Source organism: Ovis aries, chromosome 3 (assembly GCF_016772045.2).
Source record: "Ovis aries strain OAR_USU_Benz2616 breed Rambouillet chromosome 3, ARS-UI_Ramb_v3.0, whole genome shotgun sequence".
NCBI classification, from domain to species: Eukaryota; Metazoa; Chordata; class Mammalia; order Artiodactyla; family Bovidae; genus Ovis; species Ovis aries.
The window spans coordinates 92,759,415-92,778,899 of NC_056056.1; the positions used below are offsets into that span (position 1 = coordinate 92,759,415).

The window sequence follows — 19,485 nt, forward strand, 5'->3', positions numbered from 1 at the left end:
CCAGAACTGCATTAAATGGTGAGTTTGCTCCTAGCTTGGAGGGACTTATGTCTCCCCTTGGGGAGACTCTCAGAGAGACAGGTGCCATGGGGCTGCTGCCATGGGGGCTGAAATGCTGGCTGAAGAGCTGACACTCACCGCCGCCGTGGCCGGAGTGTGCAGGTGGATGATGCAACGCACGTCGGGTCTGGCAGCGTAGATGGCCGAGTGCAGGCAGAAGCCCGAGGTGTCCACGGGGAAGCAGCTACTGCCCTTCTCCACCACCTCTCCCAGGATGTTTACCTTGATCTGGGCCGGGGTGGGGGTGAGGAGGAAGACAGACTTCTGACCACCAGAAGGCAGAGGCCCCTCACTCCCCTCCCTGCAGGTGGGCCAGGCATATGCCCACCCACCAACGTCCACTCTCTACCACACCACGGGCAATGGATGTGCTTGGTGGTGGCGTGGGGGGAAGAGTTCCTGCCCGCAAGGTAAGCACACAGGCTACTGGGAAACAAAGGCAAGTTTAATTCAGCACAAAAAATGCGAGAGTTTCGCAAACTTTACTGTGCATGAGGATCATCTGGAGATCCTATCAAAATGCAGACTCAAATTTGGTAGGCCAAGAACTCAGCCTGGGAGTCTGCATTTCCAAAAAGAATCCAGTGATACCCCTGCTGTTGGTCCATGGACCACAGTTTGAGTATCAAGGTGCAGGGAGAGAGTCATTCACAGAATTCTCTAGAAGCAGATAGGATGAGTCTTTAATCCCAGTGGAAATAGGAGAGCAGAGAAGCCTTCCCAGAGGAAGCAGCATCTAACTGAGCCTTTTTCTTTTTTTCCAGCTTATTACTTTGAAAAAAATTAATCACACACAAAGGCAAAGAGGATAATATAATGAACATCCATTTACCAGTCACCCAAAAGCTAGGTCTTAAAAGACAAATGAGAGAGCAGTCCCTGGTCTCATAATCTGTGGGTGTTACAGTGAAAACACATGCATGCCCATGCATGTGTGCGCGCACACACACACACACACACACACACACACACACACACACACATAACTTCTGGTGGCTGTTGCTGGCCCGGCACACAGCTAAGCCACAGCACTTCCTGCTTAACATAAACAGTCTCACAGAACATCATCATCAGAGAAGACCACTTTTGACTGTGACACAGAAGACAGAAGCCACTCCTTAATCATGTCTAAGGAAAGGCAAAAACAAGTTTGTACAAATGCAAACATGACCAACACAAAGGATCATAAGAGACTACTACAAGCAGCTATTAACATATGCCAATAAAATGGACAACCTTGGAGATGGACAAATTCATTGAGATGAACAACCTTCTAAGACTGTACCAGGAAGAAACAGGAAATATGAACAGGTCAATCACATGATTGACCTATGATTAAAAGCTTCCAGCAAACAAAAGTCCAAGAACAGGTGGCTTCAGGTGTGAATTGTATCAAACAGTTAGAGAAGAGTTAATACCTATCTTTCTGAAACTCTTCCAAAATAACTGCAGAGGAACAAACACTCCCAAATTCATTCCATGAGGCCACCAATATCATGATACCAAAACCAGAAAAATATCTCACACAAAAAAGAAAATCGCAGATTAATATCACTGATGAATATGAATATAGATGGAAGAATCCTCAACAAAATACTAGCAAACTGAATCCAATAACACATTAAAAGGACTATACAGAGGATGAGAGGGTTGGAGGTATCACCAGTGAAATGGACATGAATTTGGGCAAACTGGGAGATAGTGAGGGACAGGCAAGTCTGATGTGCTGTAGTCCAGGGGGTTGCAAAGAGTTGGATATGACTTGGTGATGAACAACAACACACCATGATCAAGTGGGATTTATCCCAGGAATACAAGGATGGTTCAATATATGCAAATTAATCAGTACGATACAACACATCAACAAAGTGAAGAATGAAAACCATAAGATCATCTCAGTAGATGACTGACACTTCCTCCCAGTTAACAGGAGACATTCATCCCACCTGCACCAATAGCAGCTTTGGCCTCATTCTGTGCACCGCCCCCACCCTAGAACTGCCCCTGGCCAGACACTGCTAGTCGCTCAGTTGTGTCTGACTCTTTGTGACCCCATAAACTGTAGCCTGCCAGGCTTCTCCGTCCATGGGATTCTCCAGGCAAGAATACTGGAATGGATTGACAGTCCCTTCTCCACAGGATCTTCCCAACCCAGGGATCGAACCATAGGTTCCTGCACTGCAGGCAGATTCTTTACCGCTTGAGCTATAGGGAAGTCCCCATCACCTCCTTCTTAGGTTCCAAATCACTCAACACAACCCTAATCCTGAAACACCCTTAGGCTGAAAACACCTCCTGCTCCACGAGCCGTCTCCCAGAAGCTGGTAGGTAGTTAATTTAGCCTAACTTATTGACTAGAAGTGTTTGCTGGACATTAGCAGGCTAGATTTTTCCTTTCTAAAAACCATGTCAGCTTTGGCTCTTAAAATTCCAGCACAGGGACAGGCCCCTGAATGCAGCACACAGGGCAGTTCCACAACACACCTACCACACCCAGCCCAGAGGCCCAGGTAGACAAGTGGTACCAAAGCAAGGAACACGCTACTGACAACACCAGTTCTAGCAGAAGCACAAGATGGTCAACAGCCCTCTCTCACTAAATCCTATTTTAAGTGAATTTTACAGGATGAACATTACTTTCAAGTGGCCTGACCCATGAACATGGCAGCCACCCTGCCATCTCAGGAACTTAAACCTGCAAGGGTCTGATGCAGACCCTGGTTTCCATTCAGCTCAGCTCCCCAGCCTCTTCGGCTGGGTGGCCCACTCAGACTTCCCTCTCTGGGATGAGCTCTCTCTGCCCTCGTGTGTTCCTTATCTCAGCCGTGGATATGTGACCTGTTGTCACGCCAGAATCTCTACAGCATAACAGGACAGTTACTGTCGCACGCAGTGCCTTTGTCCCGTGAGAAGACAGTCTCCCCTCTTGAGGAGAGCTCCAGGGCCATAGGGTGTGTGGGTACTACCATTGTGCAAATTTGAAAACTCAGCCCAGAAAGAGGACCCAGAAGCTCTCTCTCATAGCACTAGAAGAAACTTGCATTCTTTGGGACAAAGCACTGGCTGTTGTTCTAATGTACCCCTGAGCCAGGAAGGCTTCCTGACTCCCAGCCTTTGAAGTCCAATCCTGGGCTCAGAGGCCTCTAGGCTCATCTTTCCTTCCCTCTCCCTCCTAGTGTTTTTGCTGCCTTCACTTCCCATTTGGTCTCTTGGTCACATCATGCTCTCTGCACAGTTTGTTTTGGTGTCCATGTGACTTCTCTCTCCCACCAGATTGCAAACTGCTTGAAGGACAAGATGGCAGTGGCTAGCATGGAGCAACAGAGAAGGCAATGGCACCCTACTCCAGTACTCTTGCCTGGAAAATCCCATGGACAGAGGAGCCTGGTAGGCTACAGTCCATGGGGTCGCTAAGAGTTGGACACGACTGAGCGACTTCACTTTCACTTTTCACTTTCATGCATTGGAGAAGGAAATGGCAACCCACTCCAGTGTTCCTGCCTTGAGAATCCCAGGGACAGGGGAGCCTGGTGGGCTGCCGTCTATGGGGTCGCACAGAGTCAGACATGACTGAAGCGACGTAGCAGCAGCAGTAGCAGCAGCGTGGAGCAAAGATGGTACTGTCATTTCAACAAGAAATTGGTAGTGAGATGTCACACTGTACTTACCAGGCTGGATGCTGTGACTTCGCTGCAAGAGACTCCCTTAGGGCTGATCAGGAAGTGGTCCTGCTCCTTGCTGACTCTCAGCTGGAGGAAAGACATATGTTCCCAGTGGTGAGAAGGGAGAGGGGCCATTTCCAATGATACTGTGCTTGAATCACCTTTACCCCTGAATCCACTGCATACAAATCTCCCCCCACCCCAAGAACACTTACTTCCTCCTGACCCATGAGAGATGAAGACTCAGCCTTTATTTGGAGCCAGGGAAATGGAGCTATAAGAGGAATCTCCCAATGGTCAAGGGTAGCCCTAGAAATAGGATGCAGAAATTCCTGGCTCCTCATCCAGAGACGTGCCCGCTAGGCAGGTTGTCTATTTCAGGTAGCCACAGTGGCTAGAAACCTTGGAAGAGCTCACGGCCAGCAGTGTCACAGCCACGCCAAGGCTCAGGAAGTCTCCCTCTGGGGGAGGCCACAGGCAGAGCCCCACCCAGCCCCGGATGCTGTCCTCACCGTCACGTAGGTGTCGCTCAGCTGGGCCCAGCCGTACAGGTCCAGGAGGCGGTAGACACTACTGATCTTGCACCGCATGAGCCGCTCCCCCTTGGCCAGGTTCAAGGAGTCGGCTGTGTGGAGGTCATTGATGGGCGTCATCATGGAGAAGCCTGAAGGGGCACAGGGCAGCTTTCAGGTCAGGAACTCACGCCCACACTCTCCTGCCTTGCCCCCACCCTCTCCCAATTCTCCTGGGTGCTACATCCATACACGAGACTCCTGTGGGCAGGGAATTCAACATCCTTTGACCCTGACTTCAGAGGAGAAAACCCTCCACAGAATGGGTAGTTGTGCCCAATAAAGTCCTCTGCCTCTTAAGGGAAGAAAGGCATTGCTTTGGGTCAAAACCCATGGCCAGACTCAAGGCCACAAATGCAAGGATCTCAGCTCAAGCTGACTATAAACCCTAGAGACAGACATTGAATAAATGCAAAAATAAATTTCTGAGTGGAAATATGGGTACATTTTATCAGTTAGCTTTAATGAAGAAGTAACTAAGTATTATTCTATTGTTTTAACTAACTTTTTCTCTGATTTGGAAAAGGGCAAACAGAAAGCCAAGTCAACCAGGAGGTAAATTCCTCGACTTTTTCTGACAAGTCATAAACCTCCAGAAGTCAGTGTGGCTGTGGTGGGCTGAAGGGCGGGAGGCTGAGGGTGGACTACTTCTGACTGCCTCCAGACATGCAGGCGCTTGGCTTTTTATGGCTCTTTCTGGGAATCTGGTAATATGGAAATGAACCTAGAGAGTCTGATAGTCTTCTACTCAGGGCACCCAAAGGGTCTAGTCAGTCCCATGAACCATGCTGACCACTGCCTGCATACCTCCGGAAGCCAGAAGAGGGCATCTGAGCCCCAGCCCTCCAATTAATCAGTGACTAGGAAACAATAAGAGAATCAATAGGAAAGGGTTCTGGCTTAAAATGATGTCTGGCTGGGAGCCTCCTGATGCTGCCTTCCTCAGCATCCCTCTAAAAACTTTAATGGATGAAAATGCTCTTCGGAAGCTTCCACCATCACTGCAAACCTCACGGCCACACCACATGATGTACGTCCTGTATCAGGTCTGCCATTAGTTGAAATGATAAGGTCTGTGATATGAAGGTGGACTGGGAGCACAAAGCAAGCAGAGCAAGCCTCAAACACCCCATGTCAGGAAGATGCCCCCAAAAGGCTTGTGCCCACCAGCGGTGGTATGCCTCTAGGGCATGGGTCCAGTATAGGAAGTTGACAGGGATACAAGTGGTCCAAAGACCTGGCTGAACTGGCAAGAAAAACAGCAACAAAATCTCAAAATTAAGGATTTCTATTCCAAGCTGACTAGTCAAGGCTCCTTGCCTCCTTTCTAGTTCCCCAGACAAGTATTTGCCCCTGGCAGCAAGAAGGGAAGCACATCAAAAGCATAAGGCCCCCAAGCAAAGCCGGAGATAGGGAGAGGCTGTTGTTGGGAAAGGTCTTTGAACCTTCTTTTAGAAATAACTGTGGAGTCCCCAGAGACGATCAGGAGGCCAGAAGAGGTCTGAAAACACTCACTATCATATCCTCTGTGTCCTGTATCCCCTAAGAGTCCCCCTCCCCAACCCTATGGAGCTTCCCGTAAGGACTACCCACTCACAGGCCCAGAAGAGGCCAGAGGGCTCCACAGGAGTCCCCGGTCCTCTGTCCTCAGAGGCTTCTTGCAAAGGATGCTTATTCTGATCAGCCTCACCAAGTGAAGGTCTAACTGGGCCATTATTTCAAAGTACCTAAGAAAACACAGAGATGAAAATCCACCAAACCTCCCAGAAAGATACCAACATGCTCTACAACAGGAAAAAAAAAAAAAAACTCAAGGAAACACAATCCTAAGGCGAATGGAGCTAGACAAAGAACAACCTCTCTGGGCTTTGACTCATGGCACCTAGAATTTTCCTTCTCCACATTCCCTGACTCAGTTACCCTGGCATGCACCAACCAGATTTCCAGGCATCCAACTGTTTTCCTGGCAGATGCTGATCAGTAAAGCAATGGAAAGCCCTATTTCTCTTTCAAGAGGAAGAGTGTAAGATCAGAGACATGAAAATGATGAGCAAGAATTTGATAGACATGGGACAAAGACAAGAAGCCCTGGCATCTAAGCATATTAGTAGATCACTCACCTAGAGCCACACATCCTGGAATAAGAAGTCAAGGGGGCCGTAGAAAGAATCACTACGAACAAAGCTAGTGGAGGTGATGGAATTCCAGTGGAGCTATTTCAAATCCTGAAAGATGATGCTGTGAAAGTGCTGCACTCAATGTGCCAGCAAATGTGGAAAACTCAGCACTGGCCCCAGGACTGGAAAAGGTCAGTTTTCATTCCAATCCCAAAGAAAGGCAATGCCAAAGAATGCTCCAACTACTGCACAATTTTGCTTATCTCACACACTAGTAAAGTAATGCTCAAAATTCTCCAAGCCAGACTTTAGCAATACATGAACCATGAACTTCCAGATGTCCAAGCTGGTTTTAGAAAAGGCAGAGGAACCAGAGATCAAATTGCCAACATCCGCTGGATCATGGGAAAAGCAAGAGAGTTCCAGAAAAACATCTATTTCTGCTTGATTGACTATGCCAAAGCCTTTGACTGTGTGGATCACAATAAACTGTGGAAAATTCTGAAAGAGATGGGAATACCAGACCATCTGACCTGCCTCTTGAGAAATCTGTATGCAGGTCAGGAAGCAACAGTTAGAACTGGACATGGAACAACAGACTGGTTCCAAATAGGAAAAAGAGTACGTCAAGGCTGTATATTGTCACCCTGCTTATTTAACTTCTATGCAGAGTACCTCATGAGACATGCTGGGCTGGAAGAAGCACAAGCTAGAATCAAGATTGCCAGGAGAAATATCAATAACCTCAGATATGTAGATGACACCACTCTTATGGCAGAAAGTGAAGAGGAACTAAAAAGCCTCTTGATGAAAGTGAAAGAGGAGACTGAAAAAGTTGGCTTAAAGCTCAACATTCAGAAAACAAATATCATGGCATCCGGTCCCATCACTTCATGGGAAATAGATGGAGAAACAATGGAAACAGTGTCAGACTTTATTTTTGGGGTCTCCAGAATCACTGCAGATGGTGATTGCAGCCATGAATTTAAAAGACGCTTACTCCTTGGAAGGAAAATTATGACCAACCTAGATAGCATATTAAAAAGCAGAGACATTACTTTGCCAATTAAGGTCCGTCTAGTCAAGGCGATGGTTTTTCCTGTGGTCATGTATGGATGTGAGAGTTGGACTGTGAAGAAAGATGAGCACCGAAGAATTGATGCTTTTGAACTGTGGTGTTGGAGAAGACTCTCGAGAGTCCCTTGGACTGCAAGGAGATCCAACCAGTCCATTCTAGAGGTGATCAGTCCTGGGTGTTCTTTGGAAGGACTGATGCTAAAGCTGAAACTCCAATACTTTGGCCACCTCATGCAAAGAGTTGACTCATTGGAAAAGACTCGGATGCAGAAGGAGAAGGGGACGACAGAGGATGAGATGGCTGGATGGCATCACTGACTTGATGGACGTGAGTTTGAGTGAACTCCGGGAGCTGGTGATGGACAGGGAGGCCTGGCGTGCTGCGATTCATGGGGTCGCAAAGAGTCGGACACGACTGAGTGACTGAACTGAACTGTACTGATATAATAGAAGAAAAAAATTTGAGTTCAAGACGTGTGTGTGTGTGTGTGTGTGTGTGTGTGTGTGTAAAGTATAAGGACTTACTGCATTCCATTAAAAGAAAATAACCCACAATTTGATGTTTTCTGACAATATTTCTGAAATGTGAGGGTAAGGAGGAAATTCCACAAGCATCTAGGAGAAAACAAAAGGTTACCAACAAAGGAACCAATAATAGACTGTTTTAGATTTCTCTGTTATAACAACAGATGCCAAAAGACAATACTATAGGAGATTTATAAAAACAAACATTAAAATAAAGTGACACAAAGCAGGTAAAAATAAAGAGACCATCAAAAGTAGCCCAGCCAACTATAAACAAAAAATAAACAGAGGTCATAATATGACCAAAATAGAAGCCAAGGAAAATAATGCTCTTTTGGACAAAAAGAGCCATTTTGTAGGTCATTTTATAAGGAATAAAAGCATAATCCATAATGGAGCTATAGCTATAAAAACATTTATGCTTTGAAAAGCATTTTATCAAGATATACAAAGCAAAAGCTGTCATAAATACAGAGAAATGAACAGAAATCAAATACAGTGGGAGACAACACAACATTAATTTTTTATGAAATAAAAAATGATAAATGAATACATTTGACAAATGAAATACTATGCCCCAGGGATAGAGTCTATATCCATGTATCATTTAAATATGATATTATTAGGCCACAAAAAAAATCTCAATAAATCCCCAACACAGACAATAAGTAGGCTGCATTTTGTAAACATAATGCAATAAAACTAGACATTATCAATAAACCTTTAAAAGAATACAAATTCTACCACTAACAAATGAGACAGCACACTCCCAGAGGGCACTTATTTTATTTCAGAATAAAAATGAAGCCAAAACAGCAACTGCAAGCTACCTAGAAATTAACAATAAAGAAAATTCTGCATGTCAAAATTTATGGAACAAGATCAAATTTATACTCAGAGAAAAAACTTCATAGCCTTACATGTCTTTATTATTGTATTAAATATGAAAATAGATCAAATTCATTTTATTCTATTACAGAAAAATATAAAGACTAAAATACACCAAAGAAAAGTTATAGAAAAGAATTGATGCGTATAAAAACAAAATCAATGAATCAGAATACAAGGAAATTAGGAGAATCAATATGTAAATCCAAGAACTGGCTTATGTGAGAAGATCTATGAATAAACCAGTCTCTGGATTTGCCGGTAAGGAGGAAGCAGGAACACACAGCATCAGGAGTGAGAATGGGATGTCATATCCACAGCAGAAAGTTTAAATGATAAAAATAATATTGTAAATCACACTAGTAATTTTTAAAGCCATGTGAAATGAATTATTTTATATAAATATGACCAAAATTTACTCAAGAAGCAGCAAAACAAAATTTTAAAGAACTTTAGATGAAACAGAAAGAAAGATGTTATCCAAGTATTTCAGATCTGGACAGCTTCAAAAGTGAATAATAAGTCTTCAAAGAGCAGAGACTTCCTACCTAATTTTTTTGCTCTGTTAGGGCAAAGAAGTGGAGAAGGAAGTGGCAACCCACTTCAGTATTCTTGCCTGGAGAATCCCATGGACAGGGGAGCCTGGCGGGCTACAGTCCACAGGGCCACAAACAGTTGGACACGACTGAGTGACTGAGCGGCAGCAGGGCAAAGAAGTGGGTGGGGCTCCCCCTGATTCATCTCAGGAGATGATAGCCTTAATGTCAGTGCTAAACAAAGGCTGCCCGAAAGCTAACTGCTTTTCATCACGCGCAACTATGGATGTAAAAATTAATAAAATTCCAGCAAATCAAAGCCAGAAGAGTATGTTTCAAAGACTGCATCAAAATCACAAATGATTTATTTCAGGAATGAAAAGAGTTCAACATTCAGAAATCTGTTAATACAATTCACCCACATCAAGGAAAGAAACATCAATAAATACCAAAAATGCATTTTATAAAATTCAACATCCATTTCTGAGAAAAACCCATATTGTACTAGAATACAAAGATATTTCCTCAACATGATAAAGAATAATTATCTCAAACTCTTGTGGTAAAAGAATAACCATTAAAGTCAGAAACAAAACAAAGATGATTCCTCTCTGATCTATTATTAAACATTGTTCTGCGAGTTCTAACGGATGCAGTGAGAAAACTGGAAAAATAAACCAAAGGGTAAAATCTTGAAGAATGCAAAATGACTATGTGATTTCTTTCTATATACAAAACCCAAAAGAATTCATTGAGAAGATATAGAATTTAGGAGCTCAATAGGGGTTAGTATATATGTGTGTGTGTGTGTGTATATATATATATATATATATATAACTCCAATGATGTATAATATATATATAACTCCAATGACAGATATATATATGTATATAATATATATAAACATAATATACATAAATACACACACATTTATATATGTATAACTCCAGTGATTTCCCTAGGTGACAGCTATAACCAGAAAAAGATCTGAATGGAGAATCACTCAAAATGACAAATTACATAAAATTTTCAGAAGAAATTTAACAAGAAATTAGTAAGTGCCAATGTATGTCAAAAACCACCACAATATTATAATTATCCTCCAATTAAAATAATTAATTTTTTTAAAGAAATTAGCAAGCACTACATAAAATTGCGAAAGGAGTATATCAAGGCTGTATATTGTCACCCTGCTTATTTAACTTATATACAGAGTACATCATGAGAAATGCTGGACTAGATGAAGCACAAGTGGGAATCAAGATTGCCAGGAGAAATATCAATAACCTCAGATATGCAGATGACACCACCTTTATGGCAGAAAGTGAAAAAGAACTAAAGAACCTCTTGATGAAAGTGAAAGAGAGTGAAAAAGTTGGCTTAAAGCTCAACATTCAGAAAACTAAGATCATGGCATCCAGTCTCATCACTTCATGGCAAATAGATAGGGAAACAATGGAAATAGTGAGAGACTTTATTTTGGGGGGCTCCAAAATCACCGCAGATGGTGATTGCAGCCATGAAATTAAAAGACGCTTGCTCCTTGGAGGAAAAGCTATGATCAACCTAGACAGCATATTAAAAAGCAGAGACATTACTTTGCCAACAAAGGTCCATCTAGTCAAAGCTATGGTTTTTCCAGTGGTCATGTATGGATGTGAGAGTTGGACTATAAAGAAAGCTGAGCGCTGAAGAATTGATGCTTTTGAACTGTGGTGTTGGAGAAGACTCTTGAGAGTCCCTTGGACAGCAAGGAGATCCAACCAGTCCATCCGAAAGGAAATCAGTCCTGAATATTCATTGGAAGGACTGATGCTGAAGCTGAAGCTCCACTCCTTTGGCCACCTGATGTGAAGAACTGACTCATTTGAAAAGATCCTGATGCTGGGAAAGATTAAAGGCGGGAGGAGAAGGGGACGACAGAGAATGAGATGGCTGGATGGCATCACCCGCTAAATGGACATGAGTTTGAGAGTTGGTGATGGACAGGGAAGCCTAGTGTGCTTCAGTCCATGGGGTCGCAAAGAGTTGGACACAACTCAACGACTGAACTGAACTGAATATAAAAATAGCTACTATCTTTTCTGACAGACATTAAAGAATTAAATAATCGAAGACATATCATTTCCGAAAAGATTTAAAATTCATTCATGCAGGTGTTTTGTAAGCACCTGTTACATGCCAGCTACTTTTCTAAGTTCAGGATACTACTCTAACAGTGAACAAAACATACAAATATCCTTTCCCCAATGGAGCTTACATTCTAATATAAAACTGAACATTTATAAAGTCTCCACCAAATTAATCTATTCATTTAATGCAACCTCATTCAAAATCCCAGAAGGAACTTTTTTGAGGTGAATAAAGAGATTGACAAAATACTTCTAAAGTTATTTTAAAGAATCAACTTGTATGATGGCTGAGAAAAATTGCAAATGAATAATTAAAAGTATTTTATTGGATGATAAAACCTAAGGAAGGTGTTTCTAAGCATACAATCAAAAGCAGACAACACAAAAGAAAACAGAAACAGATTCAACTCCATGGAAATTATTCTACGACACAAAAATATCATGAAAAAATTAAAAAGCAAAGGAGACACTGGGGAAAATCTGCAGTGTATTTGATAGGGAGTAGAGAACTAGCCTTACGTTATAAAGATTTTTAAACCTGTAAAAAAAGAATATGCATGCTCAGTTGTGTCTGACTCTTTGCCACCCCACGAACTATAGTCCATGAGGCTCCTCTGCCCACAGGATAGTCCAGGCCAGAATACTGGAGTGGGTTGCCATTTCATCCTCCAGGGGATCTTCCCAATCCAGGGATCGAACCCTCATCTGCTATGTCTCCTGTATTGCAGGCAGATGCTTTACTGCTGAGTCACCAGAAAAGCCCAAGAAAAGAATGTGCAAGTGAAAACCTGGCAAAGGGTATGACAGGCAATTTACTATTGACCTGCAGCCTGTTACCATTTTTCACTCTGATGATACGATAGGTGATAAATGGTACTTTGTGTTTTAGTGTGCTTTTATTTGATTACTAATAAGATTGAATATTTTCATATACATATTGCGCATATTGGGTTTTCTCTTTGTCATGCCCAATATGTATACGAAAATATTCAATCTCATTAGTAATCAAATAAAAGGACTCTAAAACACAAAGTACCATTTATCTCCTATCATATCATCAGGATGAAACATGGTAACAGACTACAGATCAGGGTGGAGGAAATGGGCACCCCTGCATTTCTGGTAGCAATGTAAATTCATTCCATCTTTCTCCAGGGTAATTCGGCATTATGCATGACAATCTTTAAAAGATGCATATAATTCAATCTAACAATTCTACTTCTAGCAATTTATCTTAAGAAAATAGTCATGGATTTAATCGCAGATTTATTGACAAGGATGTTTCTTGAATTGTCATTCATAACAGCAAAAAGTTGGGAATGACTTAAAAGTCCAAAAATGGGAAACTGATTAAAATAAACTATGGCATATTCAACCATGTATAGAATAGCATACATCTACCAAAATGTATGTTATATAACCATATTTCTTCTGTGAAGAATTAGTCAAGATACCGTAAGGATATAAATTTGTGTGTATAATGTGATTGCATTTTTTGCATAGTCTCCGTGTATTAAGAAAAAAAGGCTGGAAGGACACACACCAAAACATTGATAATAAGAATGTCTTGGTTGTAAGGACACAGTTCAGTGATTTTTAATTCCCTTTCTTGATTATTTTCCTAATTTTCAACCATAATCCTGTATTTATTTTATTGAGGAAAGTATTTTCCAATGTTTGTTTCTTAAAGATTGTGGGCAGAGCTTCAGAGCCAAGGAAGATGGGTTTGTACCTAGCCTTGGCTGCTCTTGGCCCTTGTCTATGGAGTCATGTTGACCTGTCCAGTGGAGCATGGAGACACCAGCTCCAAAGGCCTCCTGGTGTCCCCTTCCAACTCCATCTCCAAAGGAGTGACTCCAGGGGACTGAGGAAAGAGCCGCCTGAGAGCTGGATGCTAGGAGGATTTTCTCAGGTTCTGTACCCAAAGCTAGAGTGGCGGGGAGCCAAATTCTCACTCTCCAGTGTCCACTCCCGGGCCTCAGGCAGAGGCCACGTAAGGGGTCTTGGGTTGCAAAGCTCTTCCCTTTACGCTAATCCCCTTATGAGGGGTGGAGGTGGTGGGGTCATACCTAGGCTGCCCTGCCTCTCTGCAATGACACTACCCCCTCCCCCAGCAGAACCACCCCCGCCCTCCTAGTTCTGGGCATCAGGGATCATTCTCCACGGGCCTTTACGTCACAGCAGCATTAGAAGCAGAGCCAGGTACTTCTTTCCCTGCTGCCCAGATCCCCCAGTTCTGCTAAGGCAGCTGTACCACTCACTCCGTAGCCTGGCAACTGAGCTGCTTATTACTGTGCCTTCCCCCCACCCCACCCCCCCACTTCCTCCACCTCTGCTCCTGGCAGCTCCCCAGTTCCCCACGTACTCATGGAAGATGTTGGGAAGACTGCGTGGGAGGTGCTGGCCATGAAGTCCGCGATCTGCCGCAGGGCCCAGATGTTGGAGGAGTTGTTTCCCTTCTTCATCTGCTCCTGGATAAGGCCTTCCAGCTCCTCCCTGAAAGACTGAAGCAAGCCCCCAAGGCTTCCTCACAGTGCGTCTCAAGTAGGAGGGATACTGATGGCCCCTCTTCCAAGTGCCCAACCGTGGCCCCTGGGTCAGCTAGATCACAGCCACATATCTGAGACCTCAGGAGCCTCCCCAAACTGCTGCGTGGGAAGCAATAAGGAGATGCTGGGAATGGATCCTATTCCCTTTGCCCTGGGGGAAAACTCCAGGCAATATATTCTCTAGAATCCAGGTCCTTCTGATGTCTTAGTGATAGCCTAGACCCCTCCCCCCCATCAGACATAACAGGACTTCACTTTAGTAATTAAAAGACATTTTAAAAAACAGAATTGAATGAAAAAGTATTCCATCTTTCCTGTCATTAGTCAGGCTGATGGCTCTTCTGGGCCTCAGTTTCCTTATGAGGGGTGGGGATGGTGGGTCCTATACAGAAGGAGTTGATGACCTCCAGAGGTCATTTCTGATATCCTGCTACTCTAAGCCTGGCTTTTCAGACCATCAGTCCATAGATAGGGCATGGCAGCCCATCAGGTGACACTCAGGAGGAAATAGGGAGCCACTTAGGTGTTGAGGAATCTACAAAAATGGACAGAAGCAGCATGACTGCCTCTTGGCCCCGTCTCCTGCCTGAGAATAGTCCCATCCTTCAGGTTCCCAAACTTGGGTTAGTACTAACTCTGCCTCCGCTCCTACCACACAACAGCCAACCGTTCTGGTCTCACGCAGAGATTCTGTCATCCCGATGCATTCTCCTCCAGACCCCCAGCTCACTGTCACCTGTCACCAAGACCTGGGGCCCGTCCTCCTTAGCGTTTACTGTGTGCTCTCAGTTGGGTCACACACGGCCCACTGCACGCCCTGGCTCTCCAATACCTTGGCAGGGACTGGGGCAGAGCCCATCCTGGCCAGTACCTGGAGATGCCACTCCTCCCTGGGCTTACCAACACTTAGGATCGCCCAGCTCTACTCCCTGAGAGACCTATTGCCTCTGTTCCCACCGCTCTTCCCCCCGCTGGGAGGGCCTGCATCATGGTCCTGCTTCATTGATCCAGGAGACCCACCCTCCATCTTTCCCAACACACCACCTGGGGCACTGTGTCTACCCCAGGCAGGCGCCAACTGACCTCAAGACTCTGGCCAGGGCTCGGTGACCCAGACTTGCCCCTCTGCTCTCTATTGCCTGCCTCCTGGGGCTTTCAGGCCCACTTCACTCCTGCCTTGGTATGTCAAAGCCTTATTTGCCAGGACAGAGTTCTCGGTGGTGTGCAGAAAAAGGAGCCCCAGACCTCCCACGTGGCACCTCTCGCTGGCCCCTGGTTTACCCGAATTGTTAAGAGTTTTTGATGAAGAGGGAGAGGAAGACTGGAAAGTGAGGCTCAGAAGGGGCACGAGGAACTGAAGTAGGGCTCCTGCTTCTCAGATCCACCTTCCCCAACCAGGGAATCAAACACAAGCCATAAGCTGCACATAAGCCAGGTTTTGCCATCCGCCAGCGACTAGGGAGGTACTCAAATACCCACGCAGCCAGAGCATCTTGCTCAGAGCTGAAAACTGCTCCGTCTCTGAGCAAGCGGAAGAGAAGCAATTTCTCTTTCGGGTTCAGCGGGTGCGTCAGCGTCCTCTGCACCCCTTCCCCGCCCTCCCCTGGCCTCCTTCCTCCTCCCCTGCCCGCGGGGGTCAGACCCCCACTCACCGGGCTCTGCAGGATCATGGTGACGCGCTTCTTCTGCTCCATCAGGTTGAAGTCCTGCCGCAGGTCGGCCGCGCGGCTGCGAAGGCGCAGGTACTCGGGGTCGTCCTCAGAGAAGCGGTCGAAGTATTGCTGCCCCTGCGCGGGCGGCGGGGAGGCGGCCTCGGGGACGGTCTCTTCACTCATCGTCCTAGTGGGTTTGCAGTCCACTCCTGGACCCCTGCCGAGAAGAAAGGAGGGTGCTCCCAGTCGGGGTGCACGCTTCCTAGGCCGGAGGGCTTGCATTGGGGGTGGGGAGTGGGATGAGGCTATTCCCAGGAGAGTGTGAGCTGGGAGGCGGGTTGGCAGGCAGGGCGCCGCGGCTGCCGGCCTGTAGGGGGCGCTGGTGCATCGTCCGACTAGGTGAAGGTCTGTTACTGGCTCTGGCTCCCAGCCCTTCCCTGCCTGACCCGCGGGGCTCTGGGCCCTGCACTCAGGTTCAAGTAGACTGGTCCCCCAGGGCGAGCGCGACCTGCAAAGCTTTGGGGGCATTTTGTGATGCTTATCCACACAGTGTAAAGCTATTCACTTGATCTAAAATGTAAACCCTCTAAGAAGCCTCCTAAAAAATATGCGGTGGGAAATCCACGAAACTGAAAAAAGAACGGGGAACTTCTAACAGACTAAGCGGTGCTTTTTTTCCCCCTACGACTTTGACTTTACTCCCGCCTCAGGAAAAGAATTATTGGTGAATCTGTTTCTGCAAAATGTGTCTCACTGGAGAATCATTTCTTATCATGAATTTAAAAGAGGTGTGCAGTTTTTATTAGTGGAAAATGAGTTTCTCTAAACCCCAGTAAATGCATATTGAGAAATAGTGAAACAATGAACACTGATTGAAGGGCACCATATGCCCGGCTGCCCAGAGGCCTGCGTATCTAGACCTGGAGTGAGAACTAGGGCCGTCCTTGGAAGGTTGGGCTGGGGACGAGTCACTTATTTTCTCCACTCAAGCAGGCTTTTAAAAATGCCTGAATGATGAGGGAATGAATGTCCTTATGGCCATACTGGAGTCCTGCTGAAGAAGCAGGCTGCTACTCAGCCTTGGCTTCCCAGCTGTGGGACTGTGGCCACCAGTCTCACTCTGTGTCAGCCCTGCTAGGCCCTCAAGCCTGAGTTATCATGCTCCTTCAACATCCAGAGGGTGTGGGGGCTTACAGAGCTTCAGCCTTCTCCCAAAAGAAGGAGCCCTTTCTCAGCAAAAGAAGGCAAGTGCCTTGACTGAATAATAACTAGTTTTTGAAGGCAAATAGGAAGATACCAACAAAAGAGCTTTACCTGCGCTCAAGGTACCTGGCTTTCATCCTTAATCTGCCCCTCCCCCACTTTGCCTCTGGGGGCTCCCTTCCAGAAGGAGGTGGAGCTGCCATTGTTCTCTCAAAGCAGCTCCTGGCCTCCCCAGACCTGATCTGCTCTGCCCTCTAGGCTCATCCTGTTAGCCCACGCCTTAGCCTTCTATCAGTCAGCAGCTCATTATGGAGCAGGCCTTGTTGACAACCAGATAGCATATGCTTGTTGTCTATGAGACGTCTGCGACTTCTTCTTCCATCTTCTGTCAGCACTTTATCCTCTACCTTACAGTTCTTCCAAGTAGGGTAGGCAGGGGCATACTAGGCAAGAGAAGTAAGTGGGAGCCCATCCCATCAGCCCAGAACACTCGGGTGATTGACTGATACTATTGTTGTTTGCATTCTTGTTCTTTGGGGAAGGCAAATAGCAAGTCCAAGGGAAGACACACGGACAAGGTCCTTCAAGGGTCAGCTGAAGCTCCGAACCCTTGGGGTTCTCAAGCTTGGGTGAACATTGGAATCTCCTGGAGAACTTTGAAAAATACCGATATCAGAGATTTTAATATTATTAATCTTGGGTGTAACCTGGATATCAGGATTTTTTTAAAGTTCTCTGGGTGATTCTAATGGGCAGCCATGGTTGAAATGCCACAGATAAATGTTTGTGGTTATGGCGTATAAGAGAAGGCATTCATTCCAGGGCTTCCCTGGTGGCTCAGCTGGCAAAGAATCCACCTGCAATGTGGGAGACCTGAGTTCGATCCCTGGGTTAGGAAGATTCCCTGGAGAAGGGAACAACCACCCACTCCAGTATTCTGGCCTGGAGAATTCCATGGACTGTATAGTCCTTGGGTTGCAAAGTCAGACACAACTGAGAGACTTTAAAAAAAAATTCACTCCAGGAGCTTACCATTTCTAGCAAGCATGCCAAGATGGCACAAAGCCTCTAACGGTAGTGTTATGCACCACTTCCCATGGCTGTCCAGGCCCCTTCCTGCCACTCTAACTACCATCTACCACCATACTCTTGACCTGGGCAGCAAGAGCGGTCCAAATGCCACCACAACCCACTTTTGCAAGTCTACAAAGCCATGACCCCTGGTCTTAATTCTGTCACTAATTAGCTCCTTGTGAAAGCCCTCAACAGATCTCCCCCAGTTAGCACCATCCTTACCAGCCATGTCGATGAGATGGAGGCGGGAGGAACGAGCAGCCTGGGAGTGGCAGCCCAAAGCAAACATTCTCTAAAGAGACATTTTGAAACATATTTGGCAGGTTGCGAGAATGTTTGAGGTTGTACTTAGTGACATTTAAAGCCAGATTCTTCATCTCAGTAAAGAGTGATGGAGTCTGTCGGGGATGTTTCGGGCTGAATTAGCTCCAGACTAGAAGCCTGCAGGGAGAAGGCAATGGCAACCCACTCCCGTACTCTTGCCTGGAAAATCCCATGGACAGAGGAGCCTGGTAGGCTGTAGTCCATGGGGTCGCTAAGAGTCAGGCACGACTGAGCGACTTCACTTTCACTTTTCATTTTCAGGCACTGGAGAAGGAAATGGCAACCCACTCCAGTGTTCTTGCCTGGAGAATCCCAGGGACAGAGCAGCCTAGCAGGCTGCCGTCTATGGGGTCGCACAGAGTCGGACACGACTGAAGCGACTTAGCAGCAGCAGCAGCAGCAGAAGCCTGCAGTGCTGCCCCAGTTCTGACATTCCCTTGTTCATGGACTCAGGTAAGTACTTTCCCTCTTTGGATCTCATTTTGTCCATCCTTAAATGGGGGAACGAACAGAATGGACCTTGGGGCCCCATCCAGCTCTGACACTTTATGGAGAGAAACAGACTCATGTAGAAAAAGGCAGGACGGAGGATCTAGGTTTCCTGGAGCAAGACCTTCTACCCACATTCCCCCCGTGCCTCTTCCTCAAGCCAAATGCCAAAAGAGAAACATGTGCAAAGAACACACATGACCTACTGATGACTGCCTTGTGGTTTCAAGTCAATCCCATGCACGTGGGTTGAATTAAGAATACTTCACCCGCTTCATGCTCCCAGCGAGCCTCATCTCTGGAACTTGGGGAATAACAAGAGAGCACAAGGTCAAACATCTGATGCATGGGAATGCATCAGAGCCATGCAGACTTGGGGTCACCACCCAGATTCTCCTGGGCAAACACTGCAGCAGACCAAAGTTCTTCCAGAGGCATTGCCCCCACACACACACACTTATCCATTTTCATTCTCTTTGGCACCTTCACAGCCCCAAATCTTTGATGTTATTTTTAAAATAGCAACAGACAATTCCTCAATGGATACACTGGATGTGGGCATGGAGATCCTTGTGTTCCTTGTAACACCAAGTCACAGCTGAACTGTCAGCCTCTCTGGGACTGG

General features: G+C 45.7%; 1 protein-coding gene across 2 annotated transcripts in view; it reads right to left on the reverse strand.

Moving 5' to 3' along the window:
- Positions 1-19,485, reverse strand: part of ADD2 (adducin 2) — a 125,244-nt gene that overhangs the window by 38,452 nt on the left and 67,307 nt on the right. For both annotated transcript variants that reach the window (XM_004006050.6, XM_042246317.2), the window contains exons 3-7: positions 15,771-15,987; positions 13,935-14,073; positions 4,235-4,386; positions 3,729-3,809; positions 139-288 (exon numbers count right to left, since the gene is read on the reverse strand). In XM_004006050.6, coding sequence (XP_004006099.4) covers positions 139-288; positions 3,729-3,809; positions 4,235-4,386; positions 13,935-14,073; positions 15,771-15,953 — 705 coding nt within the window. In that variant the 5' untranslated portion in view covers positions 15,954-15,987. The remainder of the gene's footprint in view (positions 1-138; positions 289-3,728; positions 3,810-4,234; positions 4,387-13,934; positions 14,074-15,770; positions 15,988-19,485) is intronic.